Raw genomic sequence first — 18,271 nt, forward strand, 5'->3', positions numbered from 1 at the left:
GGTGTAACATACATTTTAAAAATTTGTCAGGTGAGTGGGGGGTGTAACATTGGAATTGTAGTCTTTTTGGGATAGGACGAACACAGGTGATCAGTACTATTGTAACCCAAAACAGGGTATGTGAGACAGAACCTACCCTACACTGGGATGGAGTCTGTCTTGGATGGGAGTTTTTACAAGAATCAACCATCTCTCAAGTTAAACTCACAAGTGCTTACGGTTACTATAGGCAAAAATCACCACAAACTTTCAGAGCCAGTGCATTTAACCTTCCATCACAATGAGGTAGGTGGACAGCGCTTAATGAAAGCTAACCAAGGTTTCAAAATAATAAGATTAAGTAGCTTCATTTTAATTGCTTTTTACATGACTACTTATGGTGTTTGAAATCATTTTGAATGTTTCTGGAATTTCTCCAACAATGAGTTTGTATTTTTTCTGTCTTTGTAACAAAGATGATAGTTTTGAAGTTCTATGTAATGCTTAATTCTTTATTGTCTGAAATGTATTATTATTGAATTGACTAGTTGTTTATTTGGATGGAGGTTGTGCTTATTGTACACAGTGTGAAGTGTGATGAGATCACTTGATGAGAGCAGAATGCAAATCTGCAAGATAGATCTATTATTGTGTATTTACCAGTTATTTGAGGATTCCATTGGGTTATTGTGATGGGGAGGTTCTTGTGTGTTCAGAGATGTTATTACTTATTAATTATTTGGGGAGTTTCAGTTGTTCTTTGATGTATTTTTTTTATATACAGGAGGTGAAGAGACAACTCAAAAAAGAAAAAATAATGTTAGGCTAATGGCTTTTTTTTTTTTTGTAAAACAGGATTAACCCTTTGCAGTCCATTTATTCAGCGCTTGCAATTTATTTTCACATGTGCTGTTTAAAATATATATTTTTTCAGATTAAAACAGGTTTAAAAGGCATTGAATCGCAAAAGGACACTTGGTACTGTATCTCCAGCCAAGCCTCACCCTTTGTTCACTGTATTTTTCACGTACCTCTTTATAGACATGTATACTGATAAATACTCTCCTGATCACTCATTTTATCACCAAACTCCTCAATAATGCGACCCTGTCCGACATCGGACTGGGAAGGGAAAATTGTAATGTCGGACCTGGCCCCACATAGGGCCGTAAAGGGTTAAAGTTCAATATATCGAAACCTGTAACCTTTACAATGTACAGACAGCTTTCCCGCAGCTCTGCTTGCTTTGCGAATGTTTTGCGTAAAATCGCAAGTGAGTGAAATCTAAAAAAGTTGCGGTGAAACTGCGATTATCACAGCGCTGCGGAATGAATAAATTAACATGAATTAACACAGGAAACCAACCGCAACTCTCTCCAGGTATAGAACCATCGCAACTTTTTGCAAAATTAAGACGCATTATTTGGGCTTGACGAGGCATAGCCCCAGCACCTCTTCAGCTATGAAAGTTAACAATGTCATTAAATATTTTGCTCTCAAATGCATTTTCCTACAATTCTCAACACAGTTTTATCCATTCTACAAGTTCTTGCATGCGCTAAACAGAGACAGTCCACTGTTACCATTTACGTGCCATAAAGATGACACTGGCTCTCTGAAAGAAGGACTGCGACTCTGTTGTTGGAAATTCCTACGCTGTTTGGTTTGATTGAGTGTGTATTACACAACAAGCTTCAATATGAAAGTGGAACATTAATTTCAATAAACAACAAGTTTTTAATGAAAACAAATATTGTAGCCTACTTCACTAAAGTGAAAACTGTCTTCTGTTATTTTTAAATACCACTGCTTCCGATTACACTACTGCTTAATAACAGGAACAACATGTTATTTTGGGATGTTGTTGAAATTAAGCACGTTCATGCCAGCATGTACCCCAACCCCCACACAGGAACTTTACCCTTCACTACCCCTATTCAAACAAATAGGAAAACAATAACAACGGTCTGGATCTCTCGCCTTTTTTCAATGAATAGAATTTAATTAATAGAAAATAAAAAAAAAACAAGCTAACAACTATCTAGCCTAAACAGAAATGTATAAGTTAATAAATCGATTAATAGATTAATGTATTAATGTACAGTATTTATTTATTTATTGCAATCTCCACAAACTGCGGGTTCTGTTGCATTCACAGTGCTGATAACGTTAGATATAGCTAGACTTTACAGCGCGGACCATGGGTCAAACCAATGTGTGTGTAGGGTGCGTGTGTTTGTCGGCCTTCTGGAGTCATCCAAATGCCTTTCCACTTTATATCATTTTAAACAGTTTAAATACCAAACCATAACAAAACATAGAGTAATAGTGCATATACAGAGCAAAAAAAGTGGATGAGCAAAATACATAGTAGTTATCCGTCTGTCCCCCACCACCAAAGAGCGGGTGGCACTGCCCCTTCTGCCCTACGGGTCACATCCAGCGCTCAAAGAATATGACAGACATTTGCAGAGCTTTTTGAGATATTAGAGTAATAAAATAATGATTGTTCAGCAGTTTGGTGATAAAATGAGTGATCAGGAGATGATTTATAGGTTTGCATGACTATGAAGAGGTATGTGATAAATACATCAAACAAGGGGAAGGATGGGGCTGGAGATGAGGACAGAGTGTCCTGTTGATATGCAGTGCCTTTTAAACCTGTTTTACTTTGAATATAATTACTTTTAAACAGCATGTGTAAAATAAACAGCACACGTGAAAATAAATTGGACCTGATGCGCCTGACAGGTGCTGAATAAATGGACTGCTAAGGGTTAATTTACTTTTTTGCACATACTACTGCTTTGCATATATGATGTAGAGTACATGAGTATAAAATCTAACACTGGTACGTACAATACTCTTTCAAATAAACTTGCTATGATTTTGAATGTGCGCTTCTTAAGAACGGTATTATTGTCATTGCTTGCTCCCTGACACCTCTTTCTTTACAAATTAAGCACTGGTAATTAGTATTGTTTAAAATAAACCACAAATAAGTTAAATGTTTGAGTTGGAAATTAACCAAAATGTTATTATTTAATCAAAGCATAAATCGACTAAGGACTTCCTCAGTAGACAAGTCAATACGTTGTCTGTATATTCTGCCCGCATGATATTTCCTCTTTTTTTGTTGTTCTGCTAGCATTTGCAAATGTAGCTGTCTGAAAGCCATGTTCCCTCTTTAACTAGAAACAGAGATTGTCCTGAAATACTTCCTGCAAAATAACTAAGAGGACTGTAACCAGTCTTAATTGATTTCCATGCAACATTGTGATTTGCGAGCAAATGGTAACTTTTCAGTTTAGCTTGTGGTGGTGAACTTGCGGGATTATTCATGACACCTCTTCCAGATTCGTGGGAAAAGCACAGAGAACAACTCAAACGCATTTTTTTCCAATGCAGCATCTATTTGAATCTCTCTCAGAACCGCTACTTTTTCACGAAAAAAATCTCTGCAGCTTCCCTTGCGACACACTCAAGGCGTTTTGAATATTTGGCCCTTTATGCTTAAAGCTTGTTCCATCTGAGTGAGGCCCTGCAAGAAAAAGTACCCTGTTTAAAAGCACAAGAAACCCCTTACCTTTGTTAAGATAAAGCAGTGTCCTCTTACAGGAGGGCTACTTTACTATTGCTGTGCTTTTTAACAAAATGCACAGTGGAAGAAAGCAGTAGCCCATGGCCCCTCCTCCTTCTCCCCTGGATTGGCTATCTGCCTCTAGATTGGAGATTCACTGTTAGCATAGGCAGTATAGAAACCATTAACTGATTTCATCAACTTTCTGTATTCATTGAACTCAGGAAAATACTCGTTATAAGTACTCGTTTGTACTCGCTGATTGGCATGGGCCTTGCAAACACCATACATTAATAAATGAAATGTTAAAAAAGCAATAGAAATGATGTCTGAATCTAGTTTGAGCTAAACTCAGACACCAACCACTAAGTTAGTTGTAATCATGGAAGCCCTTGTAACACAGGGGGTTAATAATGTACACTTTGTGGTTTAACAGTTTTGCAATGTTCTTTTCTAGTTAAGCAAAACCAAAGAGGAAGAGGTGACATGTGTCTACTGGAAATACGAAGGGAAGGAAAGCTCCTGGTCCACAGAAGGCTGCACAAAGTTACACTCCAACCAAACACACACTGTGTGCAGCTGTGACCACCTCTCCAGCTTCGCTGTATTAATGGCACTAGATGAATCACAGGTATTGTCATCACACACATGAAACAGTAGTTCTTGGACAAATATTAATATTCCAACAGGTACTTGTTTAGAAGAAGAAACCCATTCATTATCGCAAGCAGCAGCAAAATGTAATCTGTATTCTGGTGTCTGTAGCCAGCTACCTTACACAAAATCATTTTCACAGCAACTGCACAACCTTGAAAGCCAATAGTAACCAAGCGTGTACTTCCTTGTAGTAATTAAAATCAGCTTGATACAAAAACATCAGGTTTTATCAGTAATTAACTGATAGTTGAGACACATTGTTCCATATTTCAAAGACCAGCTTTTAATTAACTAAAAAAAAATTTAAAAGAGAAAATTCCATGTAAAAGAGAAGCCATTACGTCCTAATCATGACTTTTTAAAGAATGTTTTTTTAGTTTGAATTTCATGAAATTGAGATTAAACTTTCTGAGTTTATTAAGATTTCTGAGTTTTCAAACCACTGTTTAGAACATAAGAACATAAGAAAGTTTACAAACGAGAGGAGGCCATTCGGCCCATCTTGCTCGTTTGGTTGTTAGTAGTTTATTGATCCCAGAATCTCATCAAGCAACTTCTTGAAGGATCCCAGGGTGTCAGCTTCAACAACATTACTGGGGAGTTGATTCCAGACCCTCACAATTCTCTGTGTAAAAACGTGCCTCCTATTTTCTGTTCTGAATGCCCCTTTGTCTAATCTCCATTTGTGACCCCTGGTCCTTGTTTCTTTTTTCAGGCTGAAAAAGTCCCTTGGGTCGACACTGTCGATACCTTTTAGAATTTTGAATGCTTGAATTAGGTCGCCACATAGTCTTCTTTGTTCAAGACTGAACAGATTCAATTCTTTTAGCCTGTCTGCATATGACATGCCTTTCAAGCCCAGAATAATTCTGGTCGCTCTTCTTTGCACTCTTTCTAGAGCAGCAATATCTTTTTTATAGCGAGGTGACCAGAACTGCACACAATATTCAAGATGAGGTCTTACTAGTGCATTGTACAGTTTTAACATTACTTCCCTTGATTTAAATTCAACACTTTTCACAATGTATCCGAGCATCTTGTTAGCCTTTTTTATAGCTTGCCCACATTGTCTAGATGAAGACATTTCTGAGTCAACAAAAACTCCTAGGTCTTTTTCATAGATTCCTTCTCCAATTTCAGTATCTCCCATATGATATTTATTATGTACATTTTTATTTCCTGCGTGCAGTACCTTACACTTTTCTCTATTAAATGTCATTTGCCATGTGTCTGCCCAGTTCTGAATCTTGTCTAGATCATTTTGAATGACCTTTGCTGCTGCAACAGTGTTTGCCACTCCTCCTACTTTTGTGTCGTCTGCAAATTTAACAAGTTTGCTTACTATACCAGAATCTAAATCATTAATGTAGATTAGGAATAGCAGATGAACTAATACTGATCCCTGTGGTACACCACTCGTTACCACACTCCATTTTTAGGTTTTTCCTCTAATCGGTACTTTCTGTTTTCTACATGTTAACCACTCCCTAATCCATGTACATTTGTTTCCATGAATTCCAACTGCATTCAGTTTGAGAATTAATCTTTTGTGTGGGACTTTGTCAAAAGCTTTCTGGAAATCTAAATAAACCATGTCATATGCTTTGCAATTATCCATTATCGATGTTGCATCCTCAAAAAAATCAAGCAAGTTAGTTAGACACGATCTCCCTTTCCTAAAACCATGTTGACTGTCTCCCAGGACCCTGTTACCATATAGGTAATTTTCCATTTTGGATCTTATTATAGTTTCCATAAGTTTGCATATAATAGAAGTCAGGCTTACTGGTCTGTAGTTACCTGGTTCAGTTTTGTTTCCCTTTTTGTGGATCGGTATTACGTTTGCAATTTTCCAGTCTGTCGGTACCACCCCTGTGTCAAGAGACTGCTGCATGATCTTGGTTAGTGGTTTGTAAATTACTTCTTTCATTTCTTTGAGTACTACTGGGAGGATCTCATCCGGCCCAGGGGATTTGTTTATTTTAAGAGCTCCTAGTCCCTTTAACACTTCTGCCTCAGTTATGCTAAAGTTATTTAAAACTGGATAGGAACTGGATGACATGTGGGGCATGTTGTCAGTATCTTCCTTTGTAAAAACTTGTGAAAAGTAATCATTTAATATATTTGCAATTTTTTTCCTCATCTACGATTTTGCCATTTGTATCTCTTAAACATTTAATCTCCTCTTTGAATGTTCTCTTGCTGTTGTAATATTGGAAAAACATTTTGGAATTGGTTTTAGCTCCCTTAGCAATGTTCATTTCTATTTCTCTCTTGGCCTTTCTAACTTCCTTTTTGACTTGCGTTTGCAGTTCCGTGTACTCTTTCTGCGTACTTTCTTTTTGGTCCTTTTTTAATGCTCTATAAAGTGCCTTTTTTTGCTGAATATTTTTTTTAATTGATCTATTAAACCATTTTGGCAATTTAGTTTTACATTTAGATTTGTCTACTTTAGGGATGTAATTGTTTTACGCCTCTAGTACTACATTTTTGAAGAACAACCATCCTTCTTCTGTGGGTGTTTTCTCTATTTTACTCCAATCTACTTCTGTTAGTCTCTGTTTCATACCTTCATAGTTTGCTTTTCTAAAATTGTAAACCTTAGCTTTAGTCATTACTTTTGGGGTTTTAAAAAACACTTCAAATGAGACCATGTTGTGGTCTGAGTTTGCCAGTGGTTCTCTGACCTCTGTTTTAGTTATTCTGTCTTCGTTATTTGAAAAGACTAAATCAAGGCATGCCTCCTCTGTAGTCGGTGCCTTGACAAATTGTGTTAGGAAGCAGTCATTTGTCATTTCCACCATTTCACTTTCATCCTTCGCGCTACCCACCGGTTTTTCCCATTTTATATGGGGGAAGTTGAAATCCATTAGTATGGCATCTCCTTTGCTACATGCATTTCTAATGTCATTGTATAACAGATTATTTTGCTCACCGTCTGAATCTGGCGGTCTATAGCACGCTCCTATTATTATGCCCTTTGAAATTTTGTCTGTTATTCTGACCCATATTGATTCTGCTTTATTTTCTTTGTCCAGGTTTAACCCCTGGGCTTCAAGACTGTTTCTTATGTATAGCGCTACCCCTCCTCCTCTTCTGTCCTACCTATCTTTCCTATACAGTGTATACGCACAAATATTATATTCGTCCCCATCATTCTCAGACAACCAAGTTTCAGTAACACCTATCGCATCATAGTTACTTGTTAGTAGCTTCAAGTTCTAGAATTTTGTTTCTGATACTTCTAGTATTTAGATAAATACATTTAATGGTTTAAACCTGCTCATGGATTTTTTCTCCAAGTAGACTGGTTCCCTTGTTATTTAAGTGCAGTCCGTCCCGTCTATACAGATAGTCCTCGTTGTAGAATGTGGTCCAATGATCAAGATAGGTGAAGCCTTCCCGTGTGTACCACGTCTTCAGCCATGCGTTTTGATTAATTATTTCCAGCTGTCCATATCGTCCTTTGCAAGGTGCTGGTAGTATACCAGAAAATACCACAGTTTTGGTTTTCTCTTTTAATTTCCTTCCTAGCTCTCTGAATTTGTTTTGCAGGGATTTTGGTCTGTCTCTTCCAATGCTGTTTGTACCGATGTGGACGACTACTACCGGGTCGTCTCCTGTTCGTTCTAGGAGCCTGTCCACATTCTCAGTGATGTGCTTGACCGAGGCTCCCGGAAGGCAGCACACTGTTGTAGTAAGGGGGTCCAAACTGCGAATTGAACTTGCTGTGTTTCTCAATATGGAGTCCCCAACAATCATGACCTCCCTTCTTTTTGCTGTCTGGTCACCACTGTCAATAGGGTCCTGGATGTTGTTCCTTTCATTCTCTTGTTGTTGGTTCTGCTCATCAAAATTCTGAAGTGACTCAAATCTGTTGGTTGTTTTGATTTCTGGTGGTTGTGTTTGACGAAGTTTCTTTTTTTCCCTGCTTCTGCCTACCTGAATTACCCCAGCTGTTCTGACCTTCTATCTCCCTGGTGGCTTTCAGTCTGTTAGGGGTGATGCAGACTTCCATGAATTGTGGGTGTGCCAGTTCCTCAAGATCCTGTTGCTGTCTCACTTCTTCCAGCTCCATTTCTAGCATACTTACTAGTTTATGCAAATCCTGGATCGCACGCCACTTTACGCACACTTGGTTTAGCTCCGCTGGGTTTTCTCGGATTTCCCACATCAAGCAGGTGTCACAGATTACTGGCTTGAAGACCATGTTGAGAGTTTTTTCTTTAAGTTTAGTTTCTTCTGCAGCTGTCAACCTGCTTTCAAACTGCTTCTAAACTGCTCTGTACTTTTCCACGCCTGTACTTTTCCACGCCTCCCACTCGCTGTGGCTGGGAAGACTGCCTCGTTTAACTGCGTTGTTCTGCTGTGCTGTTGGCTCCTCCCCTCGCCCGTGTCTCAGAACGGCGCTGAATTTGAATCAGCTGCTCCGAGTTTCAGCTTGTTTGTTATCAGAAAAACACACACGGCTGTTTGACTTTGAGCTGCTGCTGTGTTTCCCCAATGTCCTGTGTTTTCTGATTAAAGCAATTAAAGATGCAATTTCTCCTTACTGCTTCTAAACTGCTCTGTACTTTTCCACGCCTGTACTTCTCCCACTCGCTGTCGCTTCCACTCGCTGTCGCTGGGAAGACTGCCTCGTTTAACTGCGTTGTTCTGCTGTGCTGTTGGCTCCTCCCCTCCTTAAGCCAATGTTTCTAAAAACAGTCCTTAAAAATATTCCATGAAACAATCCTGACAGTTTTGAGAATAGAGCCTATTGGGGCACATGTATCACAGCCTCTTTGCCAAAGTGCAAGCTGAGCCATGTTTTGTGAATTCATATGAATTTGCAGCCATTGCATGAGAGCAACATTTTTACTTTACCAAACTGCAGTCATTAAACCATGAATATCCTTAAGCCGTCACCTCTGAGGCCATATGAGCCATACCTAGCTCAAGACATGACTTGTTTTACAGGACAATCCCAAGAATACCTCACATATTCCAAAGTGGTCATCCTTAGAAACTCTAGAACTTTGATGAAAATGTCATTGTCTTTTTTTCAGATGGAAGAAAATGTTGCCTTGACAGTGATCAACCACATTGCAGTGATCGCATCCCTGGTCTGCCTCAGCCTGGCTATCTTTACATTCGTATTCTGCCATTCGATCCAGAAAGCCAACACCACCATTCACCTGCACCTGAGTGTCTGTCTCTTCCTGGCTCACTTCCTGTTTCTAGTTGGGGTGTCCAGAACCGAAAAGAAGGCGAGTCACTGCCTGCACTGCAGGGTTGTGGGTGTGTCGATACAGAGGGGTTTTCAGATTACAAAACAAATGGGAAACAGAACAATAGAAGACTTTAAAAAGCACACACGTTGACTGTATAGTTTGTAGCTATGCCAGGTTAAAGGTTATTTTACTTTTCCACATAAAGCTGATGTGGTGTTTTCCTGCTTGAGTGTCTGCTGTTACAGTACAACAGCATCTACGATGAATAACTTGTAATGCATGACCAAAACTTGAAGGAACAGGGAACAAAAAGGCAAACAGAATGTTAAGTTACATGGACAAAATAACAGAATCCAAGCCTAGGCAGTTTTAGTTAGACCATGCTAGAATACTGTGTCTCGCTCGGTTCACCTCACTGTGAATAAAAGAAGACACTGGAGAAGGCCCAGAGAAGGGCAATCAGGCTGATCCCCTAAAATGGTTTCTTTTGTAATGAAACAGCCCATAACATTGTCAGTTTTGTTTTAAAATGACAGACTTTTTCTGGATGCGTTCACTTCAATCAACCAACGTGTCTCACCACATGCGTTTGTCCCACATTGAAGCTAGTCACTCCTGCCTTTCTGCAGTCTATGGTATCATCACGCGAGACACTGTATATCTCTTTAACCACAGCTGACCTGCCCCTCTGCCTGTCCTTTCTCAGGTCTTGTGTGCAGTCATAGCTGGGCTCCTGCACTACCTCTTCATGGCCAGCTTCGCCTGGATGTGCCTGGAGGGAGTGCAGCTCTACCTGCTGGTGAGAAACCTGAAGGTGGTGAAGTACAGCAGCAGGCAGGGGCTGCGAAGGAGGTACCTGCTGCTGGCTGGGTACGGCTCTCCTGCTCTCATCGTGGCTGTGTCTGCTGGAGTCTTTCCAGAGGGGTATGGGACCAACACATTGTGAGTATTCATTCAGCCTCTTTATCTTTAACAGGTGCTGTGTGATAATGTAATAACCAAACATTACATTGTCTAAACCCCATCATTAGCATACGATTCTCACAACTCTCTTAGTTCGCTCTTAACGTTTACAAACGTGTTTAGCATTGTTCAAAATGTGTGTGTTGAATATACAGAGACTATACAGAGAAGTGGTGTGTATTAACTTACAAGCTAGCAGCCACTCTAACGACTGGTTACACAGACCCAGATTAGTACTGATTGTGGACTAGCTGACCTAAAATAACAATACAGCAGGTCGTCCAAGATGAGTGCTAATCAGGGTCTGTGAAACCAGCCGCAAATGTCATAGCTTTTTATTCTTTGACATAATAATTGTTTTGTGTTTGTAGTATGCTTGTATTTTCTTCTATAAACTGTGCCCCAATTCCTGTTGTTAGCAACTAACATGTGTAAAAGCATCAAACAGTAAAAGCACAGCAGTGTAATAAAGCACAGTGAAAGCATGGCAAAGCACATTAACAAACCAGGGTAACCTGTAGTAAATGCATAGTATAATTATAGGAAACCCAAAGTAAAAGTGCAAAGATAAACGTTTATAAGGAAAGCAGTGTAGGTTAATCATGACTGTTATTATGCTCCTCAGTTGCTGGCTGAGTCATGACAAAGGATTTGTCTGGAGTTTTCTTGGTCCTGTTTGTTTCACAATCGCTGTAAGTAGATATCCGTGCCATGATCATGATGTATGCACAATCTCAAGTGTGACAGACAGCGTCCACATACCCATAGATTATGATGCACTCTCTGTAACCCTGTGACATACAGTATGGTTGGCCGACTCCACTATTTCACACTGAAAAAGTAAACAAGAAACTTGAGCCAAGAAGAACATGAGCGCCCGTCCCTGAGCCCTGCCCCTGTGCACCATCATGCCCATCCAGTGTTGAATGAAAGCCTCTCTCAAGACTCCACGTATCCTTATTCAATATTTAATAACAGAACACCTGCCATTGTTTATACCAACTGAATAGACCCCTTGAATTCTGTTACTATAATTGCTTGTTCTAGTTTTGTAAAATGAACTGGTGTTGCAGAGAATTAAACTGTATGCACCTTTGCCCCGCAGGTAAACACCATTCTCTTCACTGCAATTCTCTGGACTTTGAGATCGAAAATGTGTGGCCTCAACACAGACGTGTCCAAAGTGAAAGACACCAGGTGAGTATCTCTGTCTAGTTCTGAAGTGTGCTGCTGAATTCTGTTCTCTGTTACATCATCTATATTGAACCATTTATTTTTCATATAGACAAAAACCTTAAAATGTACAAAAAGACCAAATTAGAGGTACAAATTTCAAGACTGAAAGACTAATACAAATACAAAAGTATACACAAACAGGGAATAAGCATTGTATGAATCATCTTCTAATTAATGTTAATGATCTTCTGCATTGTGGGGGTGGTGGTTGAAAACTGTAAATGAGGAATGGTTTACCATCCCACCCCAGGGTAACCTAGGATAGGACTGAGCAGTACAAAGCTACAGAGAGCTGGGAGAGGCCTGCTTCTAATGTAATGGGGGCTCCCTTTCATGTTATGTAATACAGGGCCACCACTGGCTCATTAAGAAAAGTCAATTGAAAGCTGAGACTTGATTTAATATAATGTTACTGTATGAGTCAAAGGATGAATATCAAAACTACAAATGCATATTGATATCTTAAGATAACAATATGCAATAGATTTCTAAAGTCGAAAAAAGTGCAAAGCAATCAACAGTTAATAAATCCCAATAAAATTCTCCTTTAAAAATAATTTCTTCATAAATGCTCTGGCATCGCAGTGTATTCTCAGCAACTATTAAAAACAAATAAGCCAAGCAATTTATAAACTGCACACATAAAACATACACATATAAAACAATGGGCAAAGCATATTAATAAAATGCAGAGAACACTCACCATCAAACAGCTGGCAAAAGTTCTACATTTTTCTCCATTGTTCCAGGGGGCAATCTGCTTTTCTTTTTTTCAAAAGGTGGTTAGTTCCCTAAAATCTCATTTTTTTCCTGCCTTAGACATATTACCCTTTACAATCTTTATTTTATATAGCGCTTTTAATAGTGGAGCACCATCACAAAGTGCTTTACAAGATGCAGTAACAACAAGAAAATCCATAATACTTTAACTACATAGAAATGCATCATACATGATATACAGTAAAAAAAAAAAAAAAGGCATAATACATTAAATACTGTGGAAAGTGCAGAATACATGATAGTAGTGTAATACATGAAATAGTACATTAAATACAGTGGAAAGTGCAGAATATATGATAGCAGCATAATACATGAAATAGTATACTTGCCAGACGAAGGTACCCTATTGTGAATTGTTTTGTTTTGCTGCTCCAATGATTCCTGTTTTCTGAGTGACACAGTCTATTGTGGTTTCCTTTAATAAATGAATCTATGTTTTGTACAACACCCCGTGTAAAAGATTGTGGGTGTCCAACATTTCCAATGCCTCGATCTGCTCACCATATCCCTGCAACTCAGCTGTGTGACAGTCACTGTCACTAGAACTGCATTCTATTGGACTATGTGACCTAGCGTCACATTCACTAGAACTGCATTCTACTGGACTATGTGACCTAGCGTCGCATTCACTAGAACTGCATTCTACTGGACTATGTGACCTAGCGTCGCATTCACGAGAACTGCATTCTACTGGACTATGTGACCTAGCGTCGCATTCACGAGAACTGCATTCTACTGGACTATGTGACCTAGCGTCGCATTCACGAGAACTGCATTCTACTGGACTATGTGACCTAGCGTCGCATTCACGAGAACTGCATTCTACTGGACTATGTGACCTAGTGTCGCATTCACTAGAACTGCATTCTACTGGACCATGTGACCTAGTGTCGCATTCACGAGAACTGCATTCTACTGGACTATGTGACCTAGTGTCGCATTCACGAGAACTGCATTCTACTGGACTATGTGACCTAGTGTCGCATTCACGAGAACTGCATTCTACTGGACTATGTGACCTAGTGTCGCATTCACGAGAACTGCATTCTACTGGACCATGTGACCTAATTCTGTGGATTTGTGTTTCTTTAGACTGCTGACTTTCAAGGCCATTGCGCATTGTTTCATCATGGGCTGTAGCTGGATCCTGGGATTCTTTCAAGGATTGGAGTTCTTCAGATTTGTGTTTGTCATTATTAACTCACTGCAGGGTCCCTTTATTTTCCTGGTGCACTGTGTACTAAATCAGCAGGTAAGAAGCCATTGTCTGCATCTACCTAAGGCTGCCATGCTACTATCAAGGGGCCCGTTTCATAAAAGTCCTGCGATTGCGATGTGCTTGCAGTGAGGTTGCGAGGACGCTGAGGTCGTCGCTGCTTGCATTTCATAAAGCACTTTGCAAGTGTGTCGCTTGCGATCACTCTTTAGCGATCTGCGCTCAAAACAATCAGTAACTCACTAATTCACTTTAAAGCCCAGTCACTGATTAGGTCATTACACAGTGAAAAGGAAAAGGAAAAGGATGAACATCCGAGCTAGAAAGATAAGGACCACTGTATGTTCTAATAGGATCAGCGATGAAAACTGTTACTTGTGGCTGCTGTCTGGCTGTCTCAAGTTTCTGGTGAAAATCGACAAGTTTTATGAAACACAATTTTTTATTTGGCAAGTGCTTATGATTGTGAATCATCGCAAATCGCTTTTATGAAACGGATCCCAGTATTTTGCAGGGATATCCTTGAGTTAGACCACTGGTCCTTGAAGTTTGCAATGACCATTATAAACTGCTGTGCAACTATTACTGGGACTGAGGAATAAATGCATTGGAAGTGAGGTATCTGTGGGGAATTTTTCTCCACCTGAATAGATACTCATTCCATCCTTTTCCTTTTTACCCCAAAAATGTATTAATGACCAATACAGAATTATTGAATGGTCTGTACAATGGTGACTGCCAAGACAGGAACCACGCTAAATGGGTTTCTGCAGAGTGACTGGTAATACTGGTCCCACAGTCAACAATATCAATCTTTTCAGTCAATTTTGTAGAAACCCGTGTTCCCCAGCCTGGGGATTGAATGTCACTCTGGCACATTGTTGATTCTTTTTCATTATCACCAGGTGAGAGTGGAGTATAGGAAATGGTTTGGATGCATCTACAAACAGAAAGACAGCTCAGAACTTACATCTTCTGCAGTTCCAATAGATAACCTAACGGTGAGACATAAATATCTATCTCTCCATCTATCTATGGTGTAAAGACCATTATAAGCTGGTAAGAGACAGTGATGGGTTTCAGACAACACCATAGTCAAAAACTGTAACATGCTGGTTAGTTAAACTGTAGCCTGAGAATATATTCTCTCTGGACGAACCTGAGCGAGAACATCCCAAGAACTTTGGATATCTTCAAAAACTGTTACAGACATTTCGGTTTCATCTGTTCAGGGCAACAAACATGATCAGGATCACAGAAAATATTAAAGTTTTTCAAAACAACATAAACATAAAACAACATCCGTCATAACCAATAACAGTTAATACACAATAACAATTCCAATAATATAAAACATAATGAATCCACTGCTATTCCCATAGTAATCAAAGCAGAACTCCCAACATGCTTTGAATCTGCTGTGATGCATCGTGTTGCTGATTCTGAACCCTACAGGTGAGCTGTGAAGCTGTTCTTGTGAACCAGCCTGGCTCTCCCGTGCAGTGGTTAGACACTCTCTGGGAAGTGTGTGTCTCCTCTCTATGACATTAGCACACTGTAATACCCCAATTCTATAAGGTCCGTTGGGCAGGATATTCAAAAGGTCGTAAATGACAACTCCAGTGTTAATGAAGAAATCAGTCGTTATGCCTATCTCGTTATTAAATAATCATGCCAACGTGATTTCTGAAATTGCTGATTTACAAAATAATGTTAATATCTTAATATCTTGCGACTATTTATTTTGTTTGAGTGGGAATTTAAAAGCAAATCTATACCTACCTACCCAGAATCACTTCTGCAAATATGTTAATAATGGGGGACTGTCACAAAGACGGCCGGAGTGGGTGGCGTCAGACCAGAAGCAGAAAAATAAACAGAGAGAGAGGTGGAGTTTGGTGGAGCTGAGCGAATGGTCTCGCTCAGCATTTAATGAGTGAACAGACACAGAAAATAAACGGTTGGAACAAACAAAAACACAGGCCACGGCACATTCGCCAAAATAAACAGACTAACAAAACAGATGATACAGACAACACGGTGAGCAGATATTTATCTACTATTATTTTTATCATTCTTATGATTATTTTTACCTCCGTCTCCTATCCCGTTCTCCACTCACCGAACACCCAACCGCGAGTATGTGAAAAAGTGCATCTATATATACTGTTGTGCTGGGATTCAATTACTAATTAATTATTCACTTGAATCCCAGCACGTGAATTAATAAAGTGCAATTCCCCGTGCTCACATATTATTACATTTTACTTGCACTTGAAGTGCTGTGCAATCCTCGTGACTAAATACACATATACATTTTAAACACTTGTGTTACACAGACCCGTTTATATCCCGTGTACCAATGTCTATACACCAACATTTAAACACACCACACGCAACACATAACAGATAATATACACAGGGGCGGGCACTCTGTCACAGGCACGCTCTTTATAATGGGGCAAGACAGAATACCATTTCAGTGCAGTATTTTTTTTTATGTCTTTGCTCCATTTGTGCGCCACAGAATCAGGGGCAAGCATCATTTTCTCTCTCTAATAACTACACACACACACACACATAATATATACACACACACACACACACACACACACACACACACACACAGGTTGTATTACATATGGTGTGTGTGATTAATACACACACCACACACACAATAATAATACCACACACACACACACATAATATAATACACACACACACACACACACATAATATAATACACACACACACACACACACACATAATATAATACACACACACACACATAATATAATACACACACACACACACACATAATAATACACACACACACACACATAATACACACACACACACACACATAATATAATACACACACACACACACATACACACACACACACACACATAATATAATACACACACACACACACACATAATATAATACACACACACACACACACACAATATAACACACACACACACACACACACACGGTATTCCATTGGTTTGTATATAATGTCCGTGACGATATTTTTTGAAAACAAGACCTGACAGCCCCACATTGTACTTTTTAACTATTAGACTAAATATTTACAGAATACTTAAAAACTATAATCGGGATTAATTTTATTATTAATAGCGTTATCATTAAATTATACCAAATCATGTTTTTATTTACAATGAAGGGAACATATATTGTGCCGCCCAAATTCTTACAAAGTCAGCAGAAACATGTATTAAGTTTTCACTTTGTTGTTAATAAAAGCGTGATTTGGTGTAATTTAATTATAATGCTATTAACAATAAAGAAATCATGCAGCATGGTCCTAATTAACACATTTAGTTTGGAAATAACTTGCTACTAAAGCTCTGTTACTAAACCTCAAGTTCGATACAATGACACTGGTTTTTGAAAATTCTGCCCATTGTCTCTGACTGTATCTTCTGCAGTAACTCATCTTTATTTGTCTCTTTCAGAGTGAAACCACAGCAGAGAGCAATAACTGCGGCACTGCGCAGAGAGGAGTACGTGTGCAATGGAATAAAGAAAGTCAATAGACATCACTGTTAAAGAATGGGTGCCTATGAGGAGGGAAATTGCCCCTCTAAAATGCAACATTTACATTTTGGCAAAAAGGTTGTAAACTTAGGTTTTCTATATTTCTGATAGGCAAAGAGAATGAGATACAAACAGGTGTTGTGTTGGTATTCCAGCACGCGTAGCATTTGTTTATATTTTTTAAATGTTCAATTATTTTCTTCATTCTCCCATTCTCCACTGCTGAACACACAACCCTGGGTGAGTGAAAAATGTACCCATATATAGAGTTGTGCCAGGATTCAATTACTAAGTAATTATTCACTTCCATCCCAGCACATGAACTAATTTGTGCACTCCCTGTGCTCACATACTAATACACATTTTATCTGCACGTGAAGTGATTGTGCAATCCCTGTGCCTAAATACGTATACCATATTACACACTGACTTACCCAATTCATATTCTGTGCACCACGGATGGTGATCACATATAAACAGACAAGTGAAAGTGCACCACATACAACTTTGCATGAAAGACAAAAATATGCACAGGGGTGTAGGGAAAAAGGCATCCCTAAATAAAAGGCATCACTTCTCTTTCTCTTTGTCTATCATCTCTGGACTAACATGGACAAAATCTATCAACATCTATTTCTGAAAAATTAAACAGTATTTTTTGGTCTGCATGGCTACCATTTCATCTATCAACATATATTTCTGAAAAATTAAACAGTATTTTTTGCCCAAATCTGCATTACTTTTTACTTTTCTCTATTCTGAACCAAGCTGATTTTTTCAAGAGGATAGCCTAAGGTCAGATTGTGAAAAATTGCCTACCAATTATGCCACACAATGTGAATGTCTCCATTACAATCCACCTGCATGTCACCTATCTCATTCTGAACCAAGCTGATTTTTACTCAACACCTGCAAAGCCTAAGGAATCAACTGATCATTACTGAGCAAATTGCAAAACTACCAATGAGTATTACAGCACAATGTGCAATGTCTCCTGATTTACTGGGCATCCACCTGCAAAACACATTGAATCAACTGAGATCAACTGAGTCATTACAGACTTCACACCTGCAAAACCCACTG

General features: G+C 39.0%; 1 protein-coding gene across 2 annotated transcripts; it reads left to right on the forward strand.

The window, feature by feature from the left end:
- The first annotated feature begins 144 nt into the window (after positions 1-144).
- On the forward strand, positions 145-17,531 carry LOC121304572 (adhesion G protein-coupled receptor E3-like). 2 transcript variants are annotated; one of them, XM_041235764.1, is made up of 10 exons: positions 145-285; positions 764-799; positions 4,017-4,190; positions 9,265-9,465; positions 10,136-10,371; positions 11,018-11,084; positions 11,498-11,589; positions 13,501-13,660; positions 14,530-14,625; positions 17,107-17,531. In XM_041235764.1, the coding sequence occupies exons 1-10, from the start codon at positions 148-150 to the stop codon at positions 17,185-17,187; spliced, it is 1,281 nt and encodes a 426-aa protein (XP_041091698.1). In that variant the 5' UTR covers positions 145-147; the 3' UTR covers positions 17,188-17,531. The 2 variants fall into 2 exon arrangements, with proteins under 2 accessions (XP_041091698.1, XP_041091700.1); XM_041235766.1 differs by lacking the exon at positions 764-799.
- The last annotated feature ends 740 nt before the right edge of the window (positions 17,532-18,271 follow it).

The sequence above is a fragment of the Polyodon spathula genome, chromosome 38 (assembly GCF_017654505.1).
Source record: "Polyodon spathula isolate WHYD16114869_AA chromosome 38, ASM1765450v1, whole genome shotgun sequence".
NCBI classification, from domain to species: Eukaryota; Metazoa; Chordata; class Actinopteri; order Acipenseriformes; family Polyodontidae; genus Polyodon; species Polyodon spathula.

Coding starts and splice junctions, on each gene's coding strand:
- LOC121304572 (XM_041235764.1), top strand. CDS start 148: ATGGAGTCTGTCTTGGATGGGAGTTTTTACAAGAATCAACCATCTCTC. Junction 286..763: donor TAACCTTCCATCACAATGAG/GTAGGTGGACAG, acceptor TTTTATATACAG/GAGGTGAAGAGACAACTCAA. Junction 14,626..17,106: donor TTCCAATAGATAACCTAACG/GTGAGACATAAA, acceptor TGTCTCTTTCAG/AGTGAAACCACAGCAGAGAG.